General features: G+C 48.6%; 1 protein-coding gene and 2 pseudogenes across 2 annotated transcripts in view; 2 read left to right on the forward strand and 1 right to left on the reverse strand.

Annotated features, from left to right (window-relative positions):
• LOC117090828 overlaps positions 1–17,920 on the forward strand; it is a 47,501-nt pseudogene extending 29,581 nt beyond the window's left edge. Inside the window, exons 3-18 of the transcript XR_004440140.1 lie at positions 820–870; positions 955–1,048; positions 1,145–1,249; positions 2,841–2,899; positions 3,223–3,361; positions 4,169–4,258; positions 4,365–4,472; positions 4,667–4,760; positions 5,130–5,455; positions 5,723–5,815; positions 15,160–15,382; positions 15,467–15,542; positions 16,260–16,345; positions 16,604–16,815; positions 16,903–17,194; positions 17,278–17,920. The product of XR_004440140.1 is annotated as a golgin subfamily A member 2-like (transcript). The remainder of the gene's footprint in view (positions 1–819; positions 871–954; positions 1,049–1,144; positions 1,250–2,840; positions 2,900–3,222; positions 3,362–4,168; positions 4,259–4,364; positions 4,473–4,666; positions 4,761–5,129; positions 5,456–5,722; positions 5,816–15,159; positions 15,383–15,466; positions 15,543–16,259; positions 16,346–16,603; positions 16,816–16,902; positions 17,195–17,277) is intronic.
• Positions 11,325–11,466, forward strand: LOC117091283 (annotated as a pseudogene).
• Positions 12,000–13,188, reverse strand: LOC117089561 (ralA-binding protein 1-like). The gene has a single exon (XM_033220928.1). It carries the CDS (start codon positions 12,993–12,995, stop codon positions 12,015–12,017), a length of 981 nt encoding a protein of 326 aa, XP_033076819.1. The 5' UTR covers positions 12,996–13,188; the 3' UTR covers positions 12,000–12,014.
• Positions 17,921–24,301: the final 6,381 nt, after the last annotated feature.

Consider the following 24,301-nt stretch of genomic DNA (forward strand, 5'->3'; position numbering starts at 1 on the left):
AACCCCGTCTCTACTAAAAAAAAAAAAATACAAAAAACTAGCCAGGTGAGGTGGCGGGTGCCTGTAGTCCCAGCTACTCGAGAGGCTGAGGCAGAAGAATGGCATAAACCCGGGAGGCAGAGCTCGCAGTGAGCTGAGATCCGGCCACTGCACTCCAGCCTGGGCGACAGAACATACCTGGCCCATATGTGCTCAGTGAATGTTTGTTGAATGAATACACCTTTCTACATCACAAGCTGGCAGAAGGGTGGGCTTTTGTCAGACTTCATCTCTAGAGGTTTATGTTACTGTCCCTTTGAGAGAATTCAGATTCAGACTTTCAGTTCTATGACTGTGGGCCAAAACCAACAAAGACTCAAATCCTCTTTCCTGGGAGCTTGAGGAGAGTTTACCAGTTCATGTTTCCATTGAGTCTGAGAACTTTGCCTTTAAAATCCATTCCTGGCTGCTGCCTACCCCATCCTGGTCTGGGGTATAGAGTTGACGGGGCCACCCTTAGTCACCATCCTTTAACTGTCTCCACAGAAACAACAGAACCAAGAAATGGTGGATCAGTTGGCAGAAGTAACTGTTTGCTCACAACATGACTGCTGGATTTGGGGGGCACTCAGATGTAGAGGCTTCAGTCTAGTCTTACCCACTCCCAGCCTGGGGAAGAAGGCTCACCCCCCAGATTCCACCCCATCCCCATAAGGTCCCTGATAACTTGGTCCCATGGGTGGAACTGTCCTGGGACATCGGTGCCATTCTGGGGGCATGTCCCTTGCTGTACCATCTCTGCTTCCCCCTAGTAAGAGCTCTGTCTTCCTTTTCCTATAGGAAAAGAAAGAGTGCCACCAAAAGCAGGGAGCTCTAAGGAAGCAGTTACAGGTGAGTAGAGAGTGTGAAGTTCCCTCCTGTCCTCTGGAGAATGTTTCTTTCCTTCTCTTTCAGCTTTTGGCTTTTCTACCAAAGGTTCACATTCAGAATGTAGAAATCCTTGTATCAGAGAAAGGCGAGTTACAGACAGCCCTGGCTCACACTCAGCATGCTGCCAGGCAGAAAGAAGGTGGGAATCTGGGCACCCCATCATCCTTCAACTTGGTACTTTGACAGGCCATTAGGGGGAGTCCTTTGGGCCCCATCTGAACCTCTCTCATTCCAGGAGAGTCCGAAGATCTGGCCAGCTGCCTGTAGTATTCCTGGCAGTGTGTGGGAGAGTTGGAGCAGGCTCTTTGCTGTCTCCACACAGCAGAAGAAAGCAGACAGGGTGAGTCCAACCACCTGCCCCATCCCCTGGCAGCCTGGCTTCCCAGATGGCGGAGTGAGCCTAAAGGTCCCTTCTGCAGGATGGAATGTCCTGCCCAAAAAGCAGCATGGACCATTTCTCACTGCTTGTGTGTGTGGTTGTTAGAGGTAGCCTGGGGCTGAGTCAGCTGCTGTGGGTGAGTTAGGGGTCCTATGGAGAGCGAGCACTGGATGCAGAGTTCGGAGGCCAAGTCCTCGCCCTACCCTTAACTGGTTTTGGCCTTTGCCAAGTGCTAGGTGGGGGATATGGTATTTGTACTGTGAAGGTACAGAAGAGTATCTTCAGTATGTTACCATTTGTGTAGAGAGAGGGAACATGTGTGTGTGTGTGGTGTGTGTGTGTGTGTGTGTGTGTGTGTGTGTCTGCATACATACTATGATCATATACAGAAAACGTGTCTGCAAGGATTCATCAACTCAGGAAGTAGTTGGGGGAAAGGGAAAGGAGAGCATTAGGACAAATACCTAATGCATGTGGGGCATAAAACCTACATGACGGGTTGATAGGTGCAGCAAACCACCATGACACACGTATACCTATGTAACAAACCTGCACATGCTGCACATGTGTCCCAGAACTTAAAGTAAAATAATAAATAAAACACAAAAAACTCAGGAGAGAGGAACAGGGTGGCTGGGAGATATTTCCCTTCTGTACCTTCTGAGTTTTGGACTATGTGAATGGATCATCCTTTCAAAAAGTGAACAAGAGATTGATTTCCCCCTTCCTATCTGTGCCCCCACCCCCAGTGAACAAATGGGCTTAGAGAATCAGATATACCTGGGGGTTCAAATCCCAGCTCTGAGTGATCTTAGGCATGCACTTAACCTCTAATACCCCATGGTTTTTATCGACACAATAAAGGTAATAATAGTAGTTGTCTCATATGGTGGTTGTGAGGATTAAATGGGATTGTTAGCATGGTGGCTAGTGAAGCACTCAATAAGGGTTCAAACAGTGGTAGTAATAACAGTAAAATAATAGCAATATTGTTTTATCCCTCTGGGCCTCTGTTAGCCAGCTATAAATTCAATCTCTTTCCCTGTCCCTTCACCCTTACTGAGTTCTTTTAAAAACAAATGAGACTGACCAGGCACTCAGACTCATGCTTGTAATCCCAGCACTTTGGGAGGCCTATGCTGGCGGATCATGAGGTCAGGAGTTTGAGACCAGCCTGGTCAGCACAGTGAAACCCTGTCTCTACTAAAAAATACAAAAATTAGCCGGGTGTGGTGGTGGGCACCTGTAAATTCCAGCTACCCAGGAGGCTGAGGCAGGAGAATTGCTTGAACCTGGGAGGCCAAGGTTGCAGTGAGCCGAGATAATGCCACTGCATTTCAGCTTAGGCAACAGAGCTAGACTCCATCTCAAAAACAAACAAACAAACAAAAAGCAAATGAGATCATGGACTTAGAAATGCCTTGAAAAAATGTCAGGTGTGATTCAGAGTGAGGAAGTGTTACTGTGGAATAGTTACTGAGCTATTGTTACTGGTCGGCCAGCTGCTCCTCTGCCTGCTATATCCTGACTTAACCTTGGTCTGTATTTTCAGTACAACAAAGAGTTAACCAAAGAGATAAACACCCTCAGGCTGGAGTTATACAAGAACAGGTAGCATGGGGGAAGGTGGGATGGGAGGTCTGGGGGCCCTTAGCATGGGTGATATGCTGGGAGGTTGAAGGGGTACAGGTAAGCATGGTGAGGTGGTCATACAGGTTTGTACGTGTGCACAGTTAAGCTGTAGTGCTGGTGACTCATGGTGTAGCCTCGAACAACTCATGCCTTCTCTTGGGCCTGCCATCTGTAACTTTGGATTCCTGGGGTTCCTTCCAGTGCTATGGTTCTGTGGTTGTGAGGCACGGGTGGAGGGTTGATCACCAAAGCAGTCCTTTCTGTTCTTACTTCATTCCTTTCTCTACTGCCTCTGGCCATAACCAAATCAATGAGGACCTGAAGCAGGAGACATCAGAATTGGAAGAGAAGCTTCGAGTCCTAGTGACTGAGAAAGCTGGCATACAGCTTAACTTAGAAGAGCTACAAAAGAAATTACAAATGACTGAACTGCTTCAACAGGCAAAGGGCTGCAGCCGCAGAGGTGGTTGGAGCCCCATCCAGCTGGGGCCATGGTCTAGGGATCATGCCAAGAGTTGGAAAATTTCGGTCCTTGTTCTGGTCCTGCCATAGAATCCTCTAGAGAGTGCTAAAAATCTACAAATTGGGGCCCTACCATAGACCTGGGGAATCAGAATCTCAGGGTTAGGGCTTAAAAAAATTTTTTTTAAAGCATCATAGATGAAAACCATTATTTTATAAATTACATTTATATGGCTAGCTAATGAGTCTGTTTATTTCCATCTGAGGTTCAAGCCAATACTTCCACTATTTCATGGATAATAATAGAGAGTAGAGGTTTTGTTTGTTTGTTTGTTTGAGATGGGGTCTCTCTCTCTCTATCACCCAGGCTGGAGTGCAGTGGTGTGATCTTGGCTCACTGCAGCCTCTACCTCCCAGGCTCAAGTGATCCTCCTGCCTCAGCTTCTCAAGTAGCTGGGACTATAGGCACATACCACCACACCTGGCTAATTTTTGTATTTGTAGAGACAGGGCTTCGCCATGTTGCCCAGGCTGGTTTTGAACTCCTGAGCTCAAGCGATCCACCTCCCTCAACCTCCCGAAGTGTTGGGATTCAGACGTGAGCCACCACGCCCAGCCTGAGATCTTTTTAAAATTATTTAATTTTTTATTTCTGAAACAAAGAAACTTGACAGCAGAGTTGTATTGACTGGGTTGTACATTGAGCCTAGCCCTAGCCCTTTTAAGGGGCACTGTTGGAATGGCCCAGTCTCCCCGAATCTAAACTTCTCACTCTTCACTATCTAGTTTTCAAGGCACTATGAAGGCCCTGATGCTAAACAGCAGTTACCGCAGGCCATGGAGAAGCAGGCATAGCTGGAAGCACATCTGGGGCAGGTGAGGCTTTGCAGGGGAGGGACGTGGAAGGAAGATGACCCCAGGTGGCCAGGAGCAGGTGAGGACCAGTGACAGCCCTTCATAACTTCTGTCCCCATTCTTGAAGGTAATGGAGTCAGTTGGACAACTACAAATGGAGAAAGAGACGTATGCTGGAAATCTGAAAGGAGGGGGTGCCATGTGGCGGCAGAGGATGCAGTAGATGTCAGAGCAGGTGAGACCTGACCCTTCAGCCCCCCACCTTATATAGATCACTTGATCTTTCTAGGCATCTGTAAAATGGGAAGACTATAGCCAGAGGTGATCATGGGTCTAGGCTATGTGGCGGCAGGGTCAGAGAGGGAGATGGTAGCCCGTCCAGCCACCAGCCCCTCTCTTCAGGGCCCTTTCCCGTTGTATTTTGGGCAGGTGCACACATTGAGAGAGGAGAAGGAGCATAGCGTGAGTTGGGTATAAGAACTGGAAATGAGCTTGGCTAAACTGAGTAACCAAATGGGTAAGCTGAGGCTGTGGTGACCTGGGAGCAGGACTGGTGTCAGAGCGCTGTGGGAGTGGCTTAGAATGCCTCAGGGAGGTGGGTGGATGGAGGGCTTTGGGGCAGAAGGAAAGAGGTCTGTGCCAGGAGTTGGCAAGTCTCGTAATCTCCATGAGCCTCAGTGTTCCCATCAGCAAAGAGGGAAGCGTGCCCATTGTCAGCCATCCACAGTTGTCTCTATCAGAAAGTGGCTTAGAAGACTGGCTAATATCCAGGTGCAAGAAATCATTAGCAGGGAGGTCAAGTTTGGGGAGCCTGAAAGGAGCTGTGGACCAAGAGGAGGGGTTTTTTTTGAGAATTCAGAGGCCCTTACTGTCGCTTCCTTTCTTACCTGAACCATGCCCCTGGAACTCCAAGTAGGGCCCTCCAAGGTGGAGCAGCAGCTACAAGCAGAGGCTGACCACCTGCAGAAGGAACTGGAGAGTCTGGCAGCTCCAAGCCCAGGAGCAAGACACTGAGGGCTTCAGTCATCCAAACCAGGAGTGGAGGAGAGGCTGCTGGAGCTGCAGCAAGTGGCCAAGCTCTTGGGGGAGCAGGCAGAGTTGCACAGACAAATCTTGGAGACCATGCAGAATGACTGCACCACCATCAGCCGTATGCTCACCCAGAACCACGAGCTCAAGGAGCAGCTGTCTGAGCTGCAGAACGGACTCGTAAAGCTGGTGCGTGACCCCATCAGGAGAGCCTGCCCTCCTCCCTAGCCCTCCCGACCTTTGTTTTCTCACCCATAAAATGAGGCAGTGTACCCCTAATGTGAGATGGTACTTCTGAAGGTAGCTGTGAACCAGAGCCCTGCTCTGATGGCTGTGGGGAAGAGGGAATGATTTTTCTAACCTGCCTCCACCCTTCCTGGTGCCATGGGAGGCAGACACCAAGTTCTAGGGTCTCCAGCTGCAGTGGATGGCTGCCAATTGCTTCTCTCTGTCCAGACTAATGAGAACATGGAGATTACCAGTGCAATGCAGTTGGAATAGCACGTAAAGAGGGAGCTGGGAAAGAAGCTGGGCAAGCTAAAGGAGACGGTAACACTGCCCCATCCAAGAAGAGCTGGAAGGCGGGCACCAGCCTCGAGGGAGGGGAGGTGTGAGGCCAGAGGCAGCTCCAGCCTGGGGGACAGGTGACCCCAGCACCCTCCAAGGCAGTCCTGTGACTGTTTCTTGCTTCCTGCCCTCTGACTTTTAGTGGTGGGCTCCTCCCAGATCTGAACATCATCATCCCAGCTAGAGTCATGGAGCCCCCCAAACATAGGGAAAGAGATGGTGGTATAAGAGGCTCCTTAGAGTCAAACTAGATTCTGGCCTTGGCTCCCCTGGTCACCATTCAACTACTTTGCATCTCTAAGTCTCGGTTTCTTTACCTTAAAAGGGAAGTTAGCACCTTCCTCACAGAGGTGCTGAGGATTAAATGAGATAATACGTGGAAAGCATTAGGCATGTGGCACAGTTAGCAGATGGAGGTTGGCTCCCTCTGCTTTTCCATCAGTCTGTGGCCTAGTTTAAATAGTTTAAAGGGTGTGAGATTTAAGGCTGGGTGTAGGGGATCAGTCAGTGTGGTTGGAAAAATTATAAGATGAAGTTATAGGATATAGACACAAACCTTGGAAGGCCAGAAGGTCTGCACAGCTTCAGTAAAGGATTTGGCTGAAAGCAGCCTAATCCCCTTTACCTTGAGTTGATAGCAGTAGAGCAAATAACATGGGACTGTGGGGGAGTTTATCTGAATAGCTTGTTTACTCATGTGGTCCTAAGACCAACCTTTGATTATCCGTGGGTGCATGATTGCTCTCTACTCGGTGGTCGGCAAAGTTAATCACTCACAGGTGTATTGACTCAAAGCCTTTGTCATTAAGTCTGTGCTGAATAAATGCCCTCAGGGCCAGCTAGTCAAGGCACATAACTCTTTTTGTGCGTGGCCTGGCCCCTTAGCCGCTCTGTCACTGAATATGGGTGTCTGAGTATGTTATGTTATTCATCTGCCGTGTAGCTGGGATCTGCAAGATAGACCCTTGCAAGTGGTGCCCTGTGTGAGGCACACTGTGAAGGATCACAATGGACCCCTCGGAAACAAAGATGAAAAGAACTGTGCAGTCAGTAAGTCAGTAAGCCATTGATGCCCACTCGGAATTTCCAAGTTTGGGGGGATTGTTCAGGCTAGGGTTTCATCATGGGACAACAGTTATCAGCTTAACAGAAACAGTATATAAAAGTATTGAAACTGGGCCAGGCGCGGTGGCTCAAGCCTGTAATCCCAGCACTTTGGGAGGCTGAGACGGGTGGATCACGAGTCAGGAGATCGAGACCATCCTGGCTAACACAGTGAAACCCCGTCTCTACTAAAAAATACAAAAAACTAGCCGGGGGAAGTGGCGGGCGCCTGTAGTCCCAGCTACTCGGGAAGCTGAGGCAGGAGAATGACATGAACCCGGGAGGCGGAGCTTGCAGTGAGCTGAGATCTGGCCACTGTGCTCCAGCCTGGGCGACAGAGCGAGACTCTGTCTCCAAAAAAAAAAAAAAAAGTATTGAAACAGCTGCTTAAAGCTAGTGGAGCCTCGGTTTCACAGGCTCAATTAAGGGACCTAATGCAAACTGTTGTCTCACATAACTCATGGTTCCCAGAAAAAGGAACGCTAGACGTAGAGCTCTGGCAACAAGTGGGGAGAGATCTTAATCAACATCATGCGCAAGGGCAACAGGTCCCAGTATCATTTTTAACGCTATGGGCCTTAGGGTGACCCTGGCTCTGTTATACACAGAAGAGCCTAAAAAGGGGAAGGAGGAGGAACCGTCACCTGCCTTACCACCTCCTTTTCGCTCAGCCCTGATATCACCAGACCAAAATAACAAAGAGGAAGTGGAGGTTTTGCCTGAGCCCCCTCCAGCAATAAATAGGAAAAAAGACAAGAGCTACGCTACAGCTATGGGACCCTTTCTTAGGCAAGAGGCATTAAAAGGGGAGCTCTTAGCCTGCCTGGTAATGCAAGGTTGACAAGGCAATTGGGTATATAAACCTATTTCTTTTAACGTTTATAAAAAGTTAAGAAAAAGCATTAGAGGTTGAAGCCGTGTGGCCAAGCTGGTGGTAAGCAGAAGGAAATGCTTGACAGCAAAGGAAGCTCGCAGACCTGGAGCCAGCGAGTGCTTCCAGGAACTCGGCCTGCGCAGAGGTAGCAGTGACAAGGAGCCAGGCCCAGCACACCAGAGCTGGCCTGCTAGGGAGGGGCAGGAGGCGTGCACAAAGGTCCACTCGGCTGGCAGCATCTGCCCAGTGGGAGCAGGGTGAGGGAGCAGCACAGACAAAAGGCGGCACAGACAAAAAGCAGCGCAAGTGCAACATAGCCGCCGCCCTGGGACCCAGCTGCTAGACGCCCCAGCTCCGCAGGTGGCCCACGGCAAAATTTCACGTGTTCCTTGTATACAAGTGACATCCCAGATTATAATTCTCTGCTGAGATTTAAGTACAATTTAAGAATTTAAAACACATCTTTCTAATAATGGCCACTGTTGCTTTTACACTATTCCCCTGGAAAAGCAAGACAGAGAAAAGTTTGTGTTTACAATACCAGCTATCAGTAATGAAAGGCCAGCTTGCCAATTTCATTGGAAAGTGCTTCCTCAAGGAATGCTAAACAGTGCTGCCATGTGTCAGTATCATGTAAATCAAGCTTTGTTCCCCAGTAGAAAAGAATTTCCTGATTGCAAGGTTATTTATTTTATGGATGATATTCTGCTAGCAGCCCCAACAGAGCCAATGCTTTTAAGTTTATATACCTCTATCATAAAGAATGCACAGCTGAGTGGTTTAATCATTGCACCTGAAAAAGCACAAATGTCCTCTCTTTGGAAATATCTTGGGTACATACTTACTTCCTGGTCAGTAAAATCTCAAAAGGTTAAATACTAGCAACTTACCTTAAATGATTATCAGAAATTACTAGGCAATTTTAACTGGCTTCACCCCACCTTGGGCACTCCTACTTATAAGCTGCAAAACTTGTTTTCTATCTTAAAGGGCAACACAGCCCTGGATTCTCTCAGATATTTAACCCCTGCAGAAAAAAAAAAAAAAAAAAAAAGATGAAAGAAATAGACAGGCTATTTCTCAAAGACAACTAAATCTCATAGATCCAAAATATTCTGTTCAATTGTTTATTTTTCCCACTAAACACTCCCCTACAGGGTTAATAGGACAAATGGCTCCAGAGCTATGCTTTCTAGCATGGGGTTTTTTGCTCACATACCGAGACTAAAACACTATCTTCTTATATCCGGTTAATCAGTAAAGTCATATTCAGGCTGCAGATGATGCAGTCACTTACTAGGTTGTGATCCTGATATCATCAGGATTCCTTTAAATAAAAAGCAATTCAAAGCAGTATTGCCCTTATCGATGGACTTCCAAATAGCGCTCTCTGATTACACAGGTCAAATAGAGCATGTCATTCCCGCTAACTCCTTCAGTTTATCATACTCCTATGATTTTCCCTACAAAAATAGTTCACTTCCCCATAAATGCTTTAACACTGTTTACTGATGGTTCTAGTAAACATGGAAAAGCAGCAGTCTGGTAGAGACCACATAATTCCATCACTCCATCTGGATTTACTAGCAGTCCGAGAGCTGAGGTTAGGGCCTTGATACTGGCTTTGGAAACTTTTTCCACTCAGCCCCTCAATATTGTTAGTGACTCTGCTTATTCTGTTTATTTACTGCAGAACCTTGAGACAGCCCTAACTAAGTCCACTCTGGAGTCCACCCTGTGTGCTCTTTGACTTCAGCAATTGCTAGATCAGTGTACACATCCTATTTTTATTATACACATTCAGGGCCACAGCTGACTGCCTGGCCCATTGACTTACAGCAATGATCAAGCATACCTTCAGGTTGTGACATCACTGCTTGACCAAGCCACCCAATTGCATCAATTTTTCCGGCAAAACTAGAGAAACTTGTCTAAACAATTTCAATTTACCCAGAGGCTGGCTAAACAAATTATCCTGCAATGCCGAGATTGCCAGCTCACAGGCACGTCCCCTCCTTTAACAAGTGTTAACCCTAGAGGATTGGAACTTAATCAGTTATGGCAAACAGATGTTACACACATCCCTGAATTTGGAAAACTTAGATATGTACATGTATCCATTGATACCGATTCTCATTTAATTAGTGTACATGCCCTTCCTGGAGAGTCTACTCGATATGTCATTAAACATCTTCTTTTAACTTTTGCATTTATGGGGCAACCCACAAAAATTAAAACTAATAATGGTCTAGCTTATGCCAGCTCACAATTTCAACAATTTTGTCACACGTGGAACATCCAGCATTCCACAGGCATCCCATATAATCCCCAAGGACAGGCCATAGTAGAATGTGCCCACTCCACCCTTAAAAATATGCTCAAAAAACAAAACAGGGGAGTATGGGTAAGGACCTTGCAACACTATTGGCACAAGCCTTATTTACCCTTAATTTTTTAAATTTAGATGATAAATTTCAATCCGCTGTAGAAAAGCCCTTTGCTAAAACCTCTTAAGACATAAAACTGCAGTTTTATGGAAAGATGTAAACAGTAATGTATGGTGTAGTCCAAATGAATTGTTAACTTGGGGAAGAGGGTATACTTGTGTTCACACCCCCTCAGGTCCTCTTTGGATTCCAGCATGATGCATCAAACCATACCATTATGTGGCCAGGACCCAACCTGGTACCAGAAATGAAGGAAGTGACCCTACAGGACTCGCTGCCCTGGATGATGCGGCTTCCTCGGACGACACAAGCCCTGGACATTACCTGTGGGGATGCTGAAGAAGGCAACTCAGGAGGCTGAATGAATCCTGCTCTGGATACAGACACCATTCACTCCAGATAATCTGTTCCTTGCTATGCTCTCTGCTGTACGTTGCAACTCACATAGGGTATTGATCCTTCATATGCTCTTGCTTTGTCTGCAACCTATACCTGCTACACTCTATTGGGCTCATATCTTAGATTCACCTTTCTTTCGCCCTGTCATCTGGGCAGACACCGCCTTCTCAGCCTTTAATAATGTAACTGCTTGGCTAGGAGGGATAGATTTACCCCCAGTGGGGTCCCTCATTAATGGCACACTTTAGACTAAGGTGCCAGGTAACACTACATATCATTCCACTATCCTCCCACTGTGTGTAAGTTATAAAGGGTCTAACCCTTACTGTGTACCTGCCCAAACACACTTATGGCTACATCATGACAAAGGAAATGTCTTAACATTCCTAGCTGCAGGTAGCCTCAAACCAGGCGATGCAATCAATGCCACTTTCCCACACATTCCTTCCTGTGCTAAAGAACAAACCTAGGAAAGTAATGGATTCCACTTTATTTTTTTTTGTTGTTGTTTTTTTTGTTTTTTTTGTTTTTTTTGTTTTTTCTTGCCAAATACGAAATTTAATTTGTATACATATGGAATAAAGATAAACAGAAAATCAGTGTGGCTAATATATGTAATAGTTGCATGTAGCTGACCAAAGCATTCACATGTAGGGCCTAAACATTTACCACTTCTTGGTCTTTTGGCTGAAGTCAGGTGTAGTATCTGTTCCAAGATTTCTGGAGCAGGGAGATGGAACAGAAGCTCACTTGGACCACTCCATGTATTAACCGGGTATTGCAGTACCTCTATGAACCGTGCACCAAGAAAACAAAAACCAAAACCATGTCATGCCTCTTAGCTGAGCTAAGGAAATGCATTATATGACTGTGTCCATAAACGTGACTCTTGCCCAAGAAGATTCCTTCACAGAGTTAACTTTCCTTTTCTTGCTGATGGCCCTTGTATCACTGAGCCTCTGCTTACAGAGGAAAGAAGAAGAAAAAAAAAAAGAAAAAAGCAGGCACCTGGGAGTGGTGGCTCACACCTGTAATCCCAGCACTTTGGGAGGCCGAGGAGGGCAGATCATCTGAGGTCAGGGGTTCGAGACCAGCCTGGCCAATATGGTGAAACCTTGTCTCTACTAGAAATACAAAAATTAGCCGGGTGTGGTGGTGCATGCCTGTAATCCCAGCTACTCAGGAGGCTGAGGCAGGAGAATCACGTGAACCCAGGAGGCGGAGGTTGCAGTGAGCTGAGATCATGCCACTGCACTCCAGCCTGGGTGACAGAGCAAGACTCTGTCTCGAAAACACAAATAAACAAACAAAAGAAAAAAATAAAAGCAGGGTCTGAATGCAACCCTGTTAAGCAACGCTACCAGTATACTCCACTTTGTTTTAGTCCTGGCTGCTGCAAGCTACGAACAACTAACGTGAAATCCTCCGAATGGAAGGAAAATAAAACACCAAACGCTGGAACACCAAAGAAAGGCTGGGGAGAGAGGTGGATTTTTGTGCAACTGGGAGGATCGAGGAAATGAATCAAGCTTAGGATCCAGGCCAAATTGTCCTCACAATATTTTTTCTTCCTTTGAAAAATGAAAGTGAAGTGAATTATTACAAACCACCAAGTGAAGTGCACATTCCCAGTACCTGATACTCTGTAGATGCCTTCACACTTCATGCCATACTTCTCGACGTAATCTATACATTCACGGAAGACGGCCGGCAGCTGGATGCCGTCATGCATCATGGTCCTCTCCACTGCATCAGCCAAAGGAGTTCCGAAGACGGGCCTGAGACTCGGAGCGTCGATCGGAGGCGCCTCTGGCTCCTGAACTGGCTTCTTCTTTTTCTTCTTTTCCTTCCACTGTTTAACAACATCGGCTGCTGTCAAGTCTTTCGACTTCTTCTCTTTATGCTTTTCTTCTTTGTGCTTTTCTTCTTTATGCTTGTCTTCTTTGGGTTTCTCTTTTATTTTAAAATCCTTTTCCTTCTTTTTAGAAAAGCTGGGCTTCTTGAAAACATGGATACCCTTGGACCTCTTCATTTTAGAAGGACTTTCTGCCTCATCTCCAGAGCTATCTTCCTGAAAGGCTGCATAGCCTTCAGTCCTCTTTTCCTTTTTCTTAAATTTCCCTTTTTTCTTCCCATGATCTTTCTCATCATCAGACACTATATCAGGAGGCTCATGGAGGATGTCATGGGGAGGTGAAGGCTCGCCAGTGCGGTACAATCCAGGAAACTTAGTTGGGCTGATCTCTTCAGAGCTGGGGGTCCGGGTAAGCCCGCTGCCATGCTCCACCCTGCGGTGTTCACTGGGGCTGCTTGTCGGGGGCAGGAAGCACTCAGTCATGCTGACGCCCTGACTAGGAAGGGACGAGGTCTTCTTTGTTACCTATCCATTATACCTGTGCCTGCCGCCGCGCGACCGCCCGCCCCGCCGCAGCCTCCGCCTCCCCGCGCTCACTCTGCCGCCGCAGCCACCGGAGCCGCCTCCTGCGCTGCGCCCCAGGCCGGCCTCGGGCGCCCCATTCCCACCCCGCCCAGCCGGATTCCACTTTAGCTGGGAGGTCTGTCATGGGGAAAAAGCCCATATCCTCCAGTTAGGCAATTGTAACATCTTAGACTGGAGGTCCCACAGCCATTTGCAGGGACGCCTTACTGATGTCCTCATCCATCATGGCATCAATCACAGTTTTGTAGCCACGTCCCATTCCCCTATGATTTAGGCCAATGTGGGGGTGGATATTTCAGACACCAAGTAAAGTCTATGCCACCCCAAGACACTTTGTGGTGCCTGGGACATCTTAGCACTTCCTTTGACCCCTGGCATGGGACATATCATAATTCTAGTTACAACTATACTATAATCTTTATTCATAATTACACTGATCAGTGCCTGATTTGCACTACCCATCCATATGTTTTCTTTATAGGAACTAATATTTCTGTTATACCCCAAAACTCCACGTTTGTGACCCAGGTGCAGGGACAGACTTGGTTCGCCTCATGTATTACTAATTACAATATATAATTTAAATATTACTGGAGTCATGGTATTAAGGAGACAATCTGAGGCATTTCCACCAGTCAATTTGACATGCGATTGGCAAGGTTCCTCTGCCTTTGCCATCTTAGAACGTGCCCTGTCCCAGGTCAGACCCAAAAGATTCATAGGCACACGTGTAGCCTTTATAGTCTCAGCCATAGTCATCCTAGCAACTGCTAGTGTGGCTGTAGTATCTATTACTGAATCAGTAAAAACAGCTGCTTTTGTAGATAATTTGGCCAGAAATGTTACTAATGAGCTTCTCTTACAGCAAGGTATAGAGCAAAAGATTCTTGCACACCTGCAAGCCCTTGAGGCTGCCCTTGGAATATGTGGGGGAGTGACAAGATGCACTGGCATTCCAACAGCAGTTAAACTGTGACTGGGAGCATAATCATATCTGTGTCACTTCTCTACCATGGAATCAATCAATACATAGTTGGGATGAGGTGAAACAACACCTCTGGGGAACAGAACCTTTCATGACAATTTAACAGCAGACATAAGGCAACTTAAAAATACAATTTTAGAATCCCTTCATACTGTAGATCTATCTACATACTCAACAAACAGCCATATGGAAGGGTGTGCAAGATCATCTCTCCTGGATAGACCACCGCTCCTGGGCATCACTCCTTGAGTGGAAAAGAATGTTGCTAATTACACTCATGTTTGTCTTATGTTATTTACTAATTTTAGGATGCAAAGCCGGAATAAGAGCAATGACCACCATTACTGACAGACCAGTTGTTGCACACACTTGTACTCTCCAGCTAACAAGACTGAATGCAAAAAACAGAAAAGGGGGAGATATAGGGGATCAGTCAGTGTGGTTGGAAAAATTGTAAGATGAAGTTATAGGATATAGACACAAACCTTCTTGGAAGGCCAGAAGGTTTGCATAACTTCAGTAAAGGATTTTTTCTGAAATCCTTTTTACCCCTAATCCCCTTTATCTTGAGTTGATAACAATAGAGCAAATAACATGGGAATGTGGGGGAGTTTAGCTGAATAGCTTGTTTACTCATGTGGTTCTAAGACCAACCTTTGATTATCCGCAGGTGCATGATTGTGCTCTGCTTGGGGGCGGGTCGGCAAAGTTAGTTACCCACAGGTGTGTTGACTCAAAGCCTTTGTCATTAAGCCTGTGCTGAATAAATGCCGTCAGGGCCAGCTAGTTGAGGCCTGCAGTTGCCACAACTCTTTCTGTGCGTGGCCTGGCCCCTTAGCTGCTCTGTCACTAAATATCAGTGTGAGTATGTTATTCATCTGCCGTGCAGCTGGGGTCTACAGGACAGACCCCTGCAGCTGGGGAAGGAGGCATGGGACTCTGGGAAAGGGAGATAGTCACTTAGGCCTAGAACAAAGGGGCCAGGGGCCTGGGTAGGCAACAGAGCCACACAGTGACCTTGCTACCCCATTTATGGGCCAGCCACCACCTGCCCTCACGCCCAGGGTCTTTCTGCAGATGGAGCTGAAGAGCCAGGAGGCTTAGTCTGCAGCAGCAGCAAGACCAGTACCTGAGTCACCTGCAGCAGTATATGGCCACCTGTCAGCAGCTGACCTCTGAGAATGAGGGGCTACACAACCAATTACTACTGTGGACCCAGCTTGCGGACCAGCTGCAGCAGCAGGAAGCTCAAAGCAAAGCAGTGGCCAAGATGGCCTGCCAAGAGTTGCGGGAGACCCAGGTGAGGGAGTTGCTTAGGGCAGGGCCCTGAGCGAAATGACCTGGCAACCTCTGTGCCTTCTCACTCTCTTTCTTGGCCCCTTAGGAGTGCCTGGAAGCTTTCAGCCAGCAGAACCAGCAGCCTCAGGCCCAGTTGAGCCTCATGGCTCTACCTGGGGAAGGTAGCGGAGACTGCTCACAGAAAGAGGAGAGAGCCCCAGGAGGAAGGGATAACTGTTAGCAGCACAGGATTGAGGAGTTGAACAGACTTTTAGAACAGCTGGTCATTATGCCAACCAGGTCTCCACACTAAGTTCGGCACCAATATGGTGACCTCCTGGGAGCAGGGGACCACCAGGTTGCCTAAGGATGGGTGAACTGGCCCAGGTCAGAAATGGAGCAGGTCAGAACTCCCGTGCCTATTGATAGTGGGACTGCACCTAGGCAACACGGCAAGATCTTGGCTCTTTAAAAAATAATGAGGCCGGGCATGGTGGCTCATGCCTGTAATCCCAGCACTTTGGGAGGCTGAGGCGGGTGGATCACGAGGTCAGGAGTTCAATCAAGACCAACTTGGCCAAGATGGTGAAACCCCGTCTCTACTAAAAATACAAAAATTAGCCAGGTGTGGTGGCGGGCGCCTGTAATCCCAGCCACTCGGGGGGCTGAGGCAGAGAATTGCTTGAACCCAGGAGGCGGAGGTTGCAGTGAACGGAGATCGCGCCACTGCCCTCCAGCCTGGACAATAGAATGAGACTCCGTTTCAAAATAAAGAACAGCTGCTCATTCCCCGCTAGGGAGGGACTGGCCTGGGGTTACACAGTGAGAGTAGGGGCAGAGGTGGGCCCACTCTACCCTTGTTGGGTTGTCTGAGGACCTCTCTGTGCCACCCCCAACAGGAGATGGACTGGACAGTGAGGAGGAGGTGGAGGTGCCTCAGCCCATGCCGAGCATCCTGGAGGACCTAGAGAGCCAGAACACCATGGTGAGCCTGACTCCCCCTGCCCCACCTTTGCTGCCTCCCTCCGTGGTCCCTCCCAGACCCCCTTCTGCTCTTGGGTTCCCGGCCTTCTGATTTCTCTGGACCCTCACCCCTTCCCTGGAAGCCAGTGGTCAGACACCATTTCACCTGTGACTAACAGGTGCACCGTCTGAGGCCCCCCAAGGCAAGGACTGCTCTCCACTTCCCTGCCCTGTTCGTCCTGTGTATCCCCCTATAAGAATGTGTACCTCTTGCCTGCAGGGGGCATTTTTCAACTCAGCTGTAGCTAGTGCCAAGGAGGAGCAGGCACAGCTACGTGGGCAGCTGAAGGAGTGTACTGCCAGCGCATGGCTCATCTGCTGGCCTCGGCCCAGAAGGAACCTGAGGTGGCAGCCCCAGCCCCAGGAACTGGGGGCGATTCCATGTGTGGGGAGACCCACTGGGCCCTGCAGGTGGCCATGGAGAGGCTGTAGGTGAGTGAGTCTTTCCTGGCATGGGCCAAAAAGGGTTGGGGGCAGGCAGGTGGCTGCCTTAATGTGACCCCATTATTTTGGCTCCAGAGCCGCTTTATGGAGCTCATGCAGGAGAAGGTGGACTTGAAGGGGAGAGGGTGGAGGAACTGGAACATTGCTTCATCTAACTGTCTGGAGAGACAGACATCACCGGGGAGTGGGAAGCCAGGGCACAGCAAGGAGAGCTGCACATCGGTCAGAGGGGCCCCAGCGTCTGAGCCCTGTCCTCCGGTAGGAGAGTACATCGCACTGTACCAGAGCCAGAGGGCAGTGCTGAAGGAGCAGCACCGGGAGTAGGAGTGCATCAGCAGGCTGGCCCAGGACAAGGGAAGAGATGAAGGTAGGGCGTGGAACATCTCTGCAGGAGTGGGGGTGGGGATGGGCTCAGGCACAGGCAGAGCAGCTGAGTACCCCTCCCTCCAGGTGAAGCTGCTGGAGCTGGCGTTGCGGCTTGTGAGCAACTGCAACGAGTAGCATGGCAGATCTCTGGCAGCTGCCCAGAACCCTGCTGATGAGCCCACTCCAGGGGCCCCAGCCCCCCAGCAGCTTGGGGCTGCCGACAAGCAGGGTAGTGAGTAGAGCCCTCAGGCAGGGTGGGCACACAGGAGCCAGGGGAGGGCTCCCACAGCGCCCTGCCTCCCTCTCTCCAAAGATCTTTGTGAAGTGAGCCTTGCCAGCAGCAGGGAGCGTGTGCAAGGAGAGGCAGGGAAGGGTTCTCCCTGTGGCAATCCCACTGAGCAGCAGATCATACAGCTGCTTTATGAGATGCAGAACCTCCAGGAGCACCCAAGCTTGGGCAGCAGCCTTTGCATTCCTTTTTTGTACCAGACTGCTGAGAACAATGAGGTGAAGATCACCATCATCTAAAAGCCGGCCACTGTCAGCAAAATCTGGAGAAGTGGGGCTGGAGGCTCTGCCTCTACTGTGTCCCCTACCACCTCTTCCCAGTCAACCCTTTACCCTTACAGTAGCAAGCATAAGACCCCTGTCTAATGTGGAGAGGCGGGTGGAAACGAGGTGAAGATCACCATAATCTATAAAGGCCACTAAATAAAATTTAAAATTTAAAAAGGTATGGGATTTTTAAAACATGTATGGGATTAAAGAAGTTATGGGATTTAAAATGTTATGGGATAAAAGTTATAAAAGTTATGAAGCCAGACACGGTGGCTCATGTCTGTAATCCCAGCACTTTCGGAGGCTGAGGTGGGCGGATCACTTGAGGTCAGGGAGTTCGAGACCAGTCTGCCCAACATGGAGACACCCTGTCTCTACTAAAAGTACAAAATTAGCCGGACGTGTTGGTGCATGCCTGTAATCCCAGCTACTGGGGAGGCTGAGGCAGGAGAATCGCTTGAACCCGGGAGGCGGAGGTTGCAGTGAGCCAAGATTGTGCTGTTGCACTCCAGCCTGGTCAACAAGAGTGAAACTCCATCTCAAAAAAAAAAAAAAAAGTATGAGAAAGGGCATAAAAAAGGATAAAAATGTTAAAAAAAAAAAAAAAAAAAAGAAAAAATGGGCCACTGTCAGCAAAGCCTGGAGAAGTATGGGGCCAGACACTCTGTCCCCATCATGTCCCAGTCACCCATTCCCAGTCACCCCATACCCTTATAGTAGCAAAGTAAGACCCGTGTCTAATCAGGGGGAGGCAGACATGCAGACCCTTTGCCACCTTGGCCAGAGCTGACTCCTTAAATTTCTGGATGATTATTTTCAGAGTCAGGCTCATAGAATTGGCTTGGTTTGGAGGAGGCCTGATGACCTCCTTAACTCTCACCAAAGCAATTTTTTTCCTTAGGGAGGCTCCCATCTTCTTACTCAGAGAGGCAGCTGAGGCAGGACAATGGGGCTTAATGAAGACCAGGTGAGGGCACAGCTCTGGGGTGGCCCCGCTTCCTCAGTGTACATACTGTAGCTGTAACATTTTGTATATTCCAGTGATAGGGCCACCTCCTGTATCATACATAGCAGAGGTTGGGGCTAGCATATGGGGAGGAGGTTCTAATAGTTATTTGGGGCTGGGAAACTTATTTATTGATAGCATAGGGGAAGGAGACAGATGGGGTCGTGGCACTGTGGTGATGTGACTCCTGTTTATTTTGCTTTTTATTTTGGAATGTATTTAGCCATATACTGCTTGGCCTAGGTGTATTCCTGTTTCCCTCACTGGGTCATGGAATTTGCACCACAGAATGGGGAGCCCCAAAGTGTCCGAGCATGTCCAGCTGGGGTATTGGGGACCTTCCAGGCCTGTTACCTGTATGCTGCCTGGTAACACCTGGGGAATTCCACAGGGACTGCCGTAGCGCCTATGGGGGACTGCGGGTCCCTGATGGCCAACAGCCTCAGAAGCCTGATTTAGCAGTGGCAGCAAAGGCAGGTGCCAGCATCCAAGGGCACTGACTTCCATCCAGCCCAGGTGTCTTCCATTTTGTTCCCCTGGCTCCCTCGCCTGTCTGTGCCTGGATGACCTGTTGTGTCTCTCCAGGTTGCCAGCTGCCCTGCAGGCGCCCTCCAATCTGAGTTCATGGCCCTGCCCCCTAGTGGCCAGAGCCAGCTTCACAGGATGAGAGCCTGCTAAGCTCCAGAGGCTTTCCAGGACATGTGTCCCTTGGAAAGGATGTGGCCTTTTCACCACTCCCAATAGCACCCTAGTAATGGGTTGGCCCTTTCCCTCCCCTGAGCTCCACAGAGAACAAAACCAGCAGAGGACACATTCTCCGTCACCTAGCAATGGGTTTTATTCCCAGCCAAGGGACAACAGGACTGGTAGAGACTGTCAGGCCACACAGCTGTCTGCACAGCACTCCCATGCTTGTCGCGGGGGCAGGAGGGATGGTGGGAGCTGGCTGTTCACAGGCCAGGCATGACAGGGAGGCTCACTGGAGGTGGTGGACTTTGGATGGGGATTGTTGGGGGGCAGTGTTCTCTTGTAGTTGGACCACAAGACTCCACAAGGACAGTACAGTGACTGATTCCCAGTGCTAGAGGTGAGGCAGTCAGCCATGTGTAGGGGTGTATACATATATATATGAGTATTCAGAGAACAGGGCAGGGGCGTACCACAGAGGGGGCACAAGTTTTCCCCAACGGTCATGCCTGGATGTGTCAACTCACCACTACAGATGAAGGGGGTGGTTTTGGGGTTAGGGGAGCCACTGTCAAGTCACAGAACAGTCATCCAGGCAGTCTTGGAAAAGAAGGTCTCAGAGAAGAGGAGGGATCTCTTTAGAGGTGGAAGAGGGCCCTGGGGCTCTCAGGTTGGGGTGGACTTACCTGACCCCATTGGCTGGCAGTTGGAGAGAGAGTAAACGGAAGAGAGAAAAGCGAGGCGAGAGCTAGTAAGGCAAGTGCAGCGTGCTGCAGCAGTGGTGGGAGGGCCAGGGAGGGGAGGACACAAGTGCGGATGTGGCAAGATTCCTGGAAAAGAGGGGCTAGAAGGGAAAGGGGAGGAAGATAGAGGGAGGAGCTGGAGCTTCACAGGTAATGTTTGGCGGCTGCGGCAGCCCTCCCCACCCACACATGCTGGCCTCTCACACAGCACCTAGGCGAATGCACCCACAGTTCAAACTGATACTCAGCCCCCTCAGGCTTCCTACGTCACCCTGTCTTTCAACGCACTGGCCCAGGGCCACCCCTGGCTTTGGGGAGCCCTACACAACAGCCAGCAGGCCTGACAAAGAACATTGCTTGAACCAGGAGGATGAAGCTAAAAGGGATGCATGGCTGGAGGGAGTGCCCAAGTCCCCTCTAGGTGGTCAGAAAGCCCAGGACCCTGTGAAGGGACCCTGGGGGAAGCAGGGAGGGCAGGCAGCCGGATGCCAGTGGCCATAGATTTACAAGTCGAAGAGGGGAGCCTCAGCTGGTTGGGGGGCTACAGGTCGCATAGGTGAGGCTGGGCCCTTCCTGCTGGGAAAAGAGCGAGAGCAGCAGGGGAAGCCTGGCTAGAGCTCAGCCGGACCAGCAGGCACTGTCGTCCCCTTGGCTAAATAGCATAGGCGACCCCTAGGAGCAACAGGCCAAGGTGCCTGAGCCCACTGGCTGGCTATGGTCCTTCACCTGAGGCCAGGGACACTGCCTTCAGTCACATGCTAGCAGGTATGACGATACCCGGGAGGGAGGAAAGACCCTACACTAGCAGGTATGACGGTACCCAGGAGGGAGGCAAGAGAAGAAAAAGGACCCGGCTCGGTGGCTCACACCTGCAATCCCAACACTTTGGGAGGCTGAGGCGGGTGGATCACCTGAGGTCAGGAGTTCAAGACCAGCCAGGGCAACATGGTGAAACTCCGTCTCTACTAAAAATACAAAAATTAGCTGGGCATGGTGGCATGTGCCTGTAATCCCAGCTACTTGCGAGGCTGAGGCAGGATAATCACTTGAACCTGGGAGGCAGAGGTTGCAGTGAGCCGAGATCATGCCACTGCACTCCAGCCTGGGCGACAAGGGCAAAACTCTGTCTCAAAATAAAAATTAATAAATCTTAAAAAAAATTAGCCAGGTGTGGTGGTGCACACCTGTGGTTCCAGCTATTTAGAAGGCTGAGGTGGGAGGATTGCTTGAGTCCAGGAGGTTGAGGCTGCAGTGAGCCATGATTGTGCCACTGCACTCCAGCCTGGGCAACGGAGCAAGAGCATGCCTAAAAATAAATTTAAAAAATTTTAAAAAATGAGAAAGAGGAGAGTAGGGCGATTGCATTTGATTTTTTCTAAACTTTAATTGAAATTTAGCTTTTCCTTCCATGGTGAATGTTGCTAGGAACAAACCTCAGTGTTAGCAGCACCTGTTACTTTGTTACCAACAGAAATCACAGATATTCTCATATTACACTGCAGCTGTTGCAGACATCTTGAGATAGCATTTTTGCTCATCATTACCTCGAAATTATAGTAATTAGACCCAACTTTGGATCTTGTTCTTTAATGTGCCAATAAAGCATATCATGTAATATCACAAATATTTTCATAAACTTTATTTTGATATAATTTATTTCCATTGCTCTCTGTATTTTGTGCACTTAAAAAAAAATCTATTCTGAGCAGTCCATAGGCTTCCTCAGATACCAAAGAAGTCCCTGGCACAAAAAGGCTAAGGATGTTGGGGTCTAACCCAGAGTAGGTTTGCTGCCAAAGTGAGGTCCTGGAAGCATTCAAATGCAAAGAAATGTGTTTCTGTGATTTTCCATGAGGCACTCTCTCTCTACCTCCCTTTCAGGTAGGATACTTTTATGGGCAGAACCTGGTCATTTTCCTAAGAAGACAAACGCTTTGTGTACAAAAGGGGGCAGAGCCCAGGAGGGCTATGGGCCAGAGGTGAAGATTCCAAAGTCAGACAAATAAGGGGGGTATCTCTTTATACTCAGTAGAAATGTGGGGCTGAGGAGGGGCAAGCCCCAGGTGAGCTCCATGAAGAAGGGTTGGGGTAGGAAGGTAGAGGGACAACTCTGGGAATTGGAGGTTGCAATGAGAAGAGATCGTGCCACCAAACTCCAGCCTGGGTGACAGAGCGAGACCCTGTCTCAAACAAAGAGGCTTCCCAAGAGCTGTTCGGTTATTTACAACATTTTACAAAACAATGTAGGTAAAGAATAAGGCTAATCTATAATCAGAGAAACAAAGGCTACAGCTGCCTAGGTTGTAACTGCCTGGTTTTTTTGTTTTGTTTTTTGATTCAGGTGCTATAATCACAATCCTTTAAGGCTGAGAATATTTTAAAGTTCCAACAATTCATATTTGGAGTTATTTTCTTTTTCTTTTTTAAAAAATTGAGACAGGGTCTTTCTCTGATGCCCAGGCTGAATTGCAGTGGCATGATCTCAACTCACTGAGGCCTGTGAGATCAAGTGATCCTCCTGCCTCAGCCTCCCCAGTAGTTGGGACCTCAGGTGTGAGCCACCACACCTAACTAATTTTTTTTATTGTTTGTAGAGACTAGGTTTCACCATTTTGTATTTTTAGCAGAGAGGGTGTTTCACTGTGTTGCCCAGGCTGGTCTTCAACTCCTGAGCTCAAGCAATCCTCCCACCTCAGCCTCTCAAAGAGGTGGGATTACAGGCATGTGCCACCATGTACAGCCAGAGTTAATTATTTTCACAGTGGAAAGTTTCTTTGAGCCAAGTTTGAGAATTGCAACCCTGAAGACATAGATTTAAGTTTCCTTGAATATATGCTCCAACTAGCAGCAGTTACAGTTGGTTTGTTTTGTTGGTTTTTGGGGTTTTTATTGAGACAGTGTCTTGCTGTCGCCCAAGCTGGAGTGCAGTGGCATGATCATCGCTCACTGCAGCCTTGACCTGCTAGGCTCAAGCAATCCTCCCTCCTCAGCCTCCTAAATAGCTGGGGCTACAGGCTCAAACCACCACTCCTGGCTAATTTTTGTATTTTTTTTGTAGAGTCAGGCAGGGTTTTACCATATTGCCCAAGCTGGTCTTGAACCCCTGGGCTCAAGAAATCCACCTACCTCAGCCTCCCAAAGTGCTGGGATTACAGGGAGGAGCCAACAAACCTGGCCTAGCCACAAGTGGGTTTTTTAAAGGAAAAGAGGGCCGGGCATGGTGGCTCACACCTGTAATTCCAGCACTTTGGGAGGCTGAGGCGGATGGATCACTTGAGGTCAAGAGTTCGAGACCAACCTGGTCAACACAGTGAAACACCCTCTCTACTAAAAGTACAAAAAAAATTTTAGCTAGACATAGCGGGGGGCGCCTGTAATCCCTGCTACTTGGGAGGCTGAGGCAGGAGAATTGCTGGAACCCGGAAGGCAGAGGTCGCGGTGAGCCAAGATCGCACCATTGCACTCCAGCCTGGGCAACAAGAGTGAAACTCCATCTCAAAAAAGTTCTTAAATTGCTTACCAAGACTTTACATTGGTTCATTAAAATAACATAAGCTATTTATTGGCTGTATGTTGTTCTTTGTAACAGAAAATCCAGGAACATGAAGATAGTGAATGAGGGTATACTGTGCAACTTGTGGTAACATTTTAAGTCATTTGGGCCAGGCTGGGTGGCTCACACCTGTAATCGCAGCACTTGGGGAGGCTGAGGCGGGTGGATCACTTGAAATCAAGAGTTTGAGACCAGCCTGGCCAACATGGTGAAACTCCGTCTCTACTAAAAATACAAAAATTAGCCAGGTGTGGTGGCATGTGCCTGTAGTCCCATGTACTTGGGAGGCTGAGGCAGGAGAATCACTTGAACCTGGGAAACGGAGGTTGCTGTGAGCCGAAATCACGCCATTGCATTCCAGCCTGGGCGTCACAGCAAGACTCTGTCTCAAAACAAAAAACAAAACAAAACAAAAACATTTTAAGTAATTTGTTAGCTAGTCTGGAAACTACAGGGTAAGAGATAAAAAACCAAAATGTCTTTAAACAACCCTAGACATGGGTGGGAGAATGTGACTTATGTCTTATTCTCATGTCTCTCTGGGTCTAATACATTTTATAT

This window comes from Trachypithecus francoisi, unplaced genomic scaffold (genome assembly GCF_009764315.1).
Source record: "Trachypithecus francoisi isolate TF-2019V2 unplaced genomic scaffold, Tfra_2.0 Lachesis_group11, whole genome shotgun sequence".
Lineage (NCBI taxonomy): Eukaryota > Metazoa > Chordata > Mammalia > Primates > Cercopithecidae > Trachypithecus > Trachypithecus francoisi.

Excerpts from the sequence above, each read along its gene's own strand:
- LOC117089561 (XM_033220928.1), bottom strand. The coding sequence starts at position 12,995 with ATGACTGAGTGCTTCCTGCCCCCGACAAGCAGCCCCAGTGAACACCGC.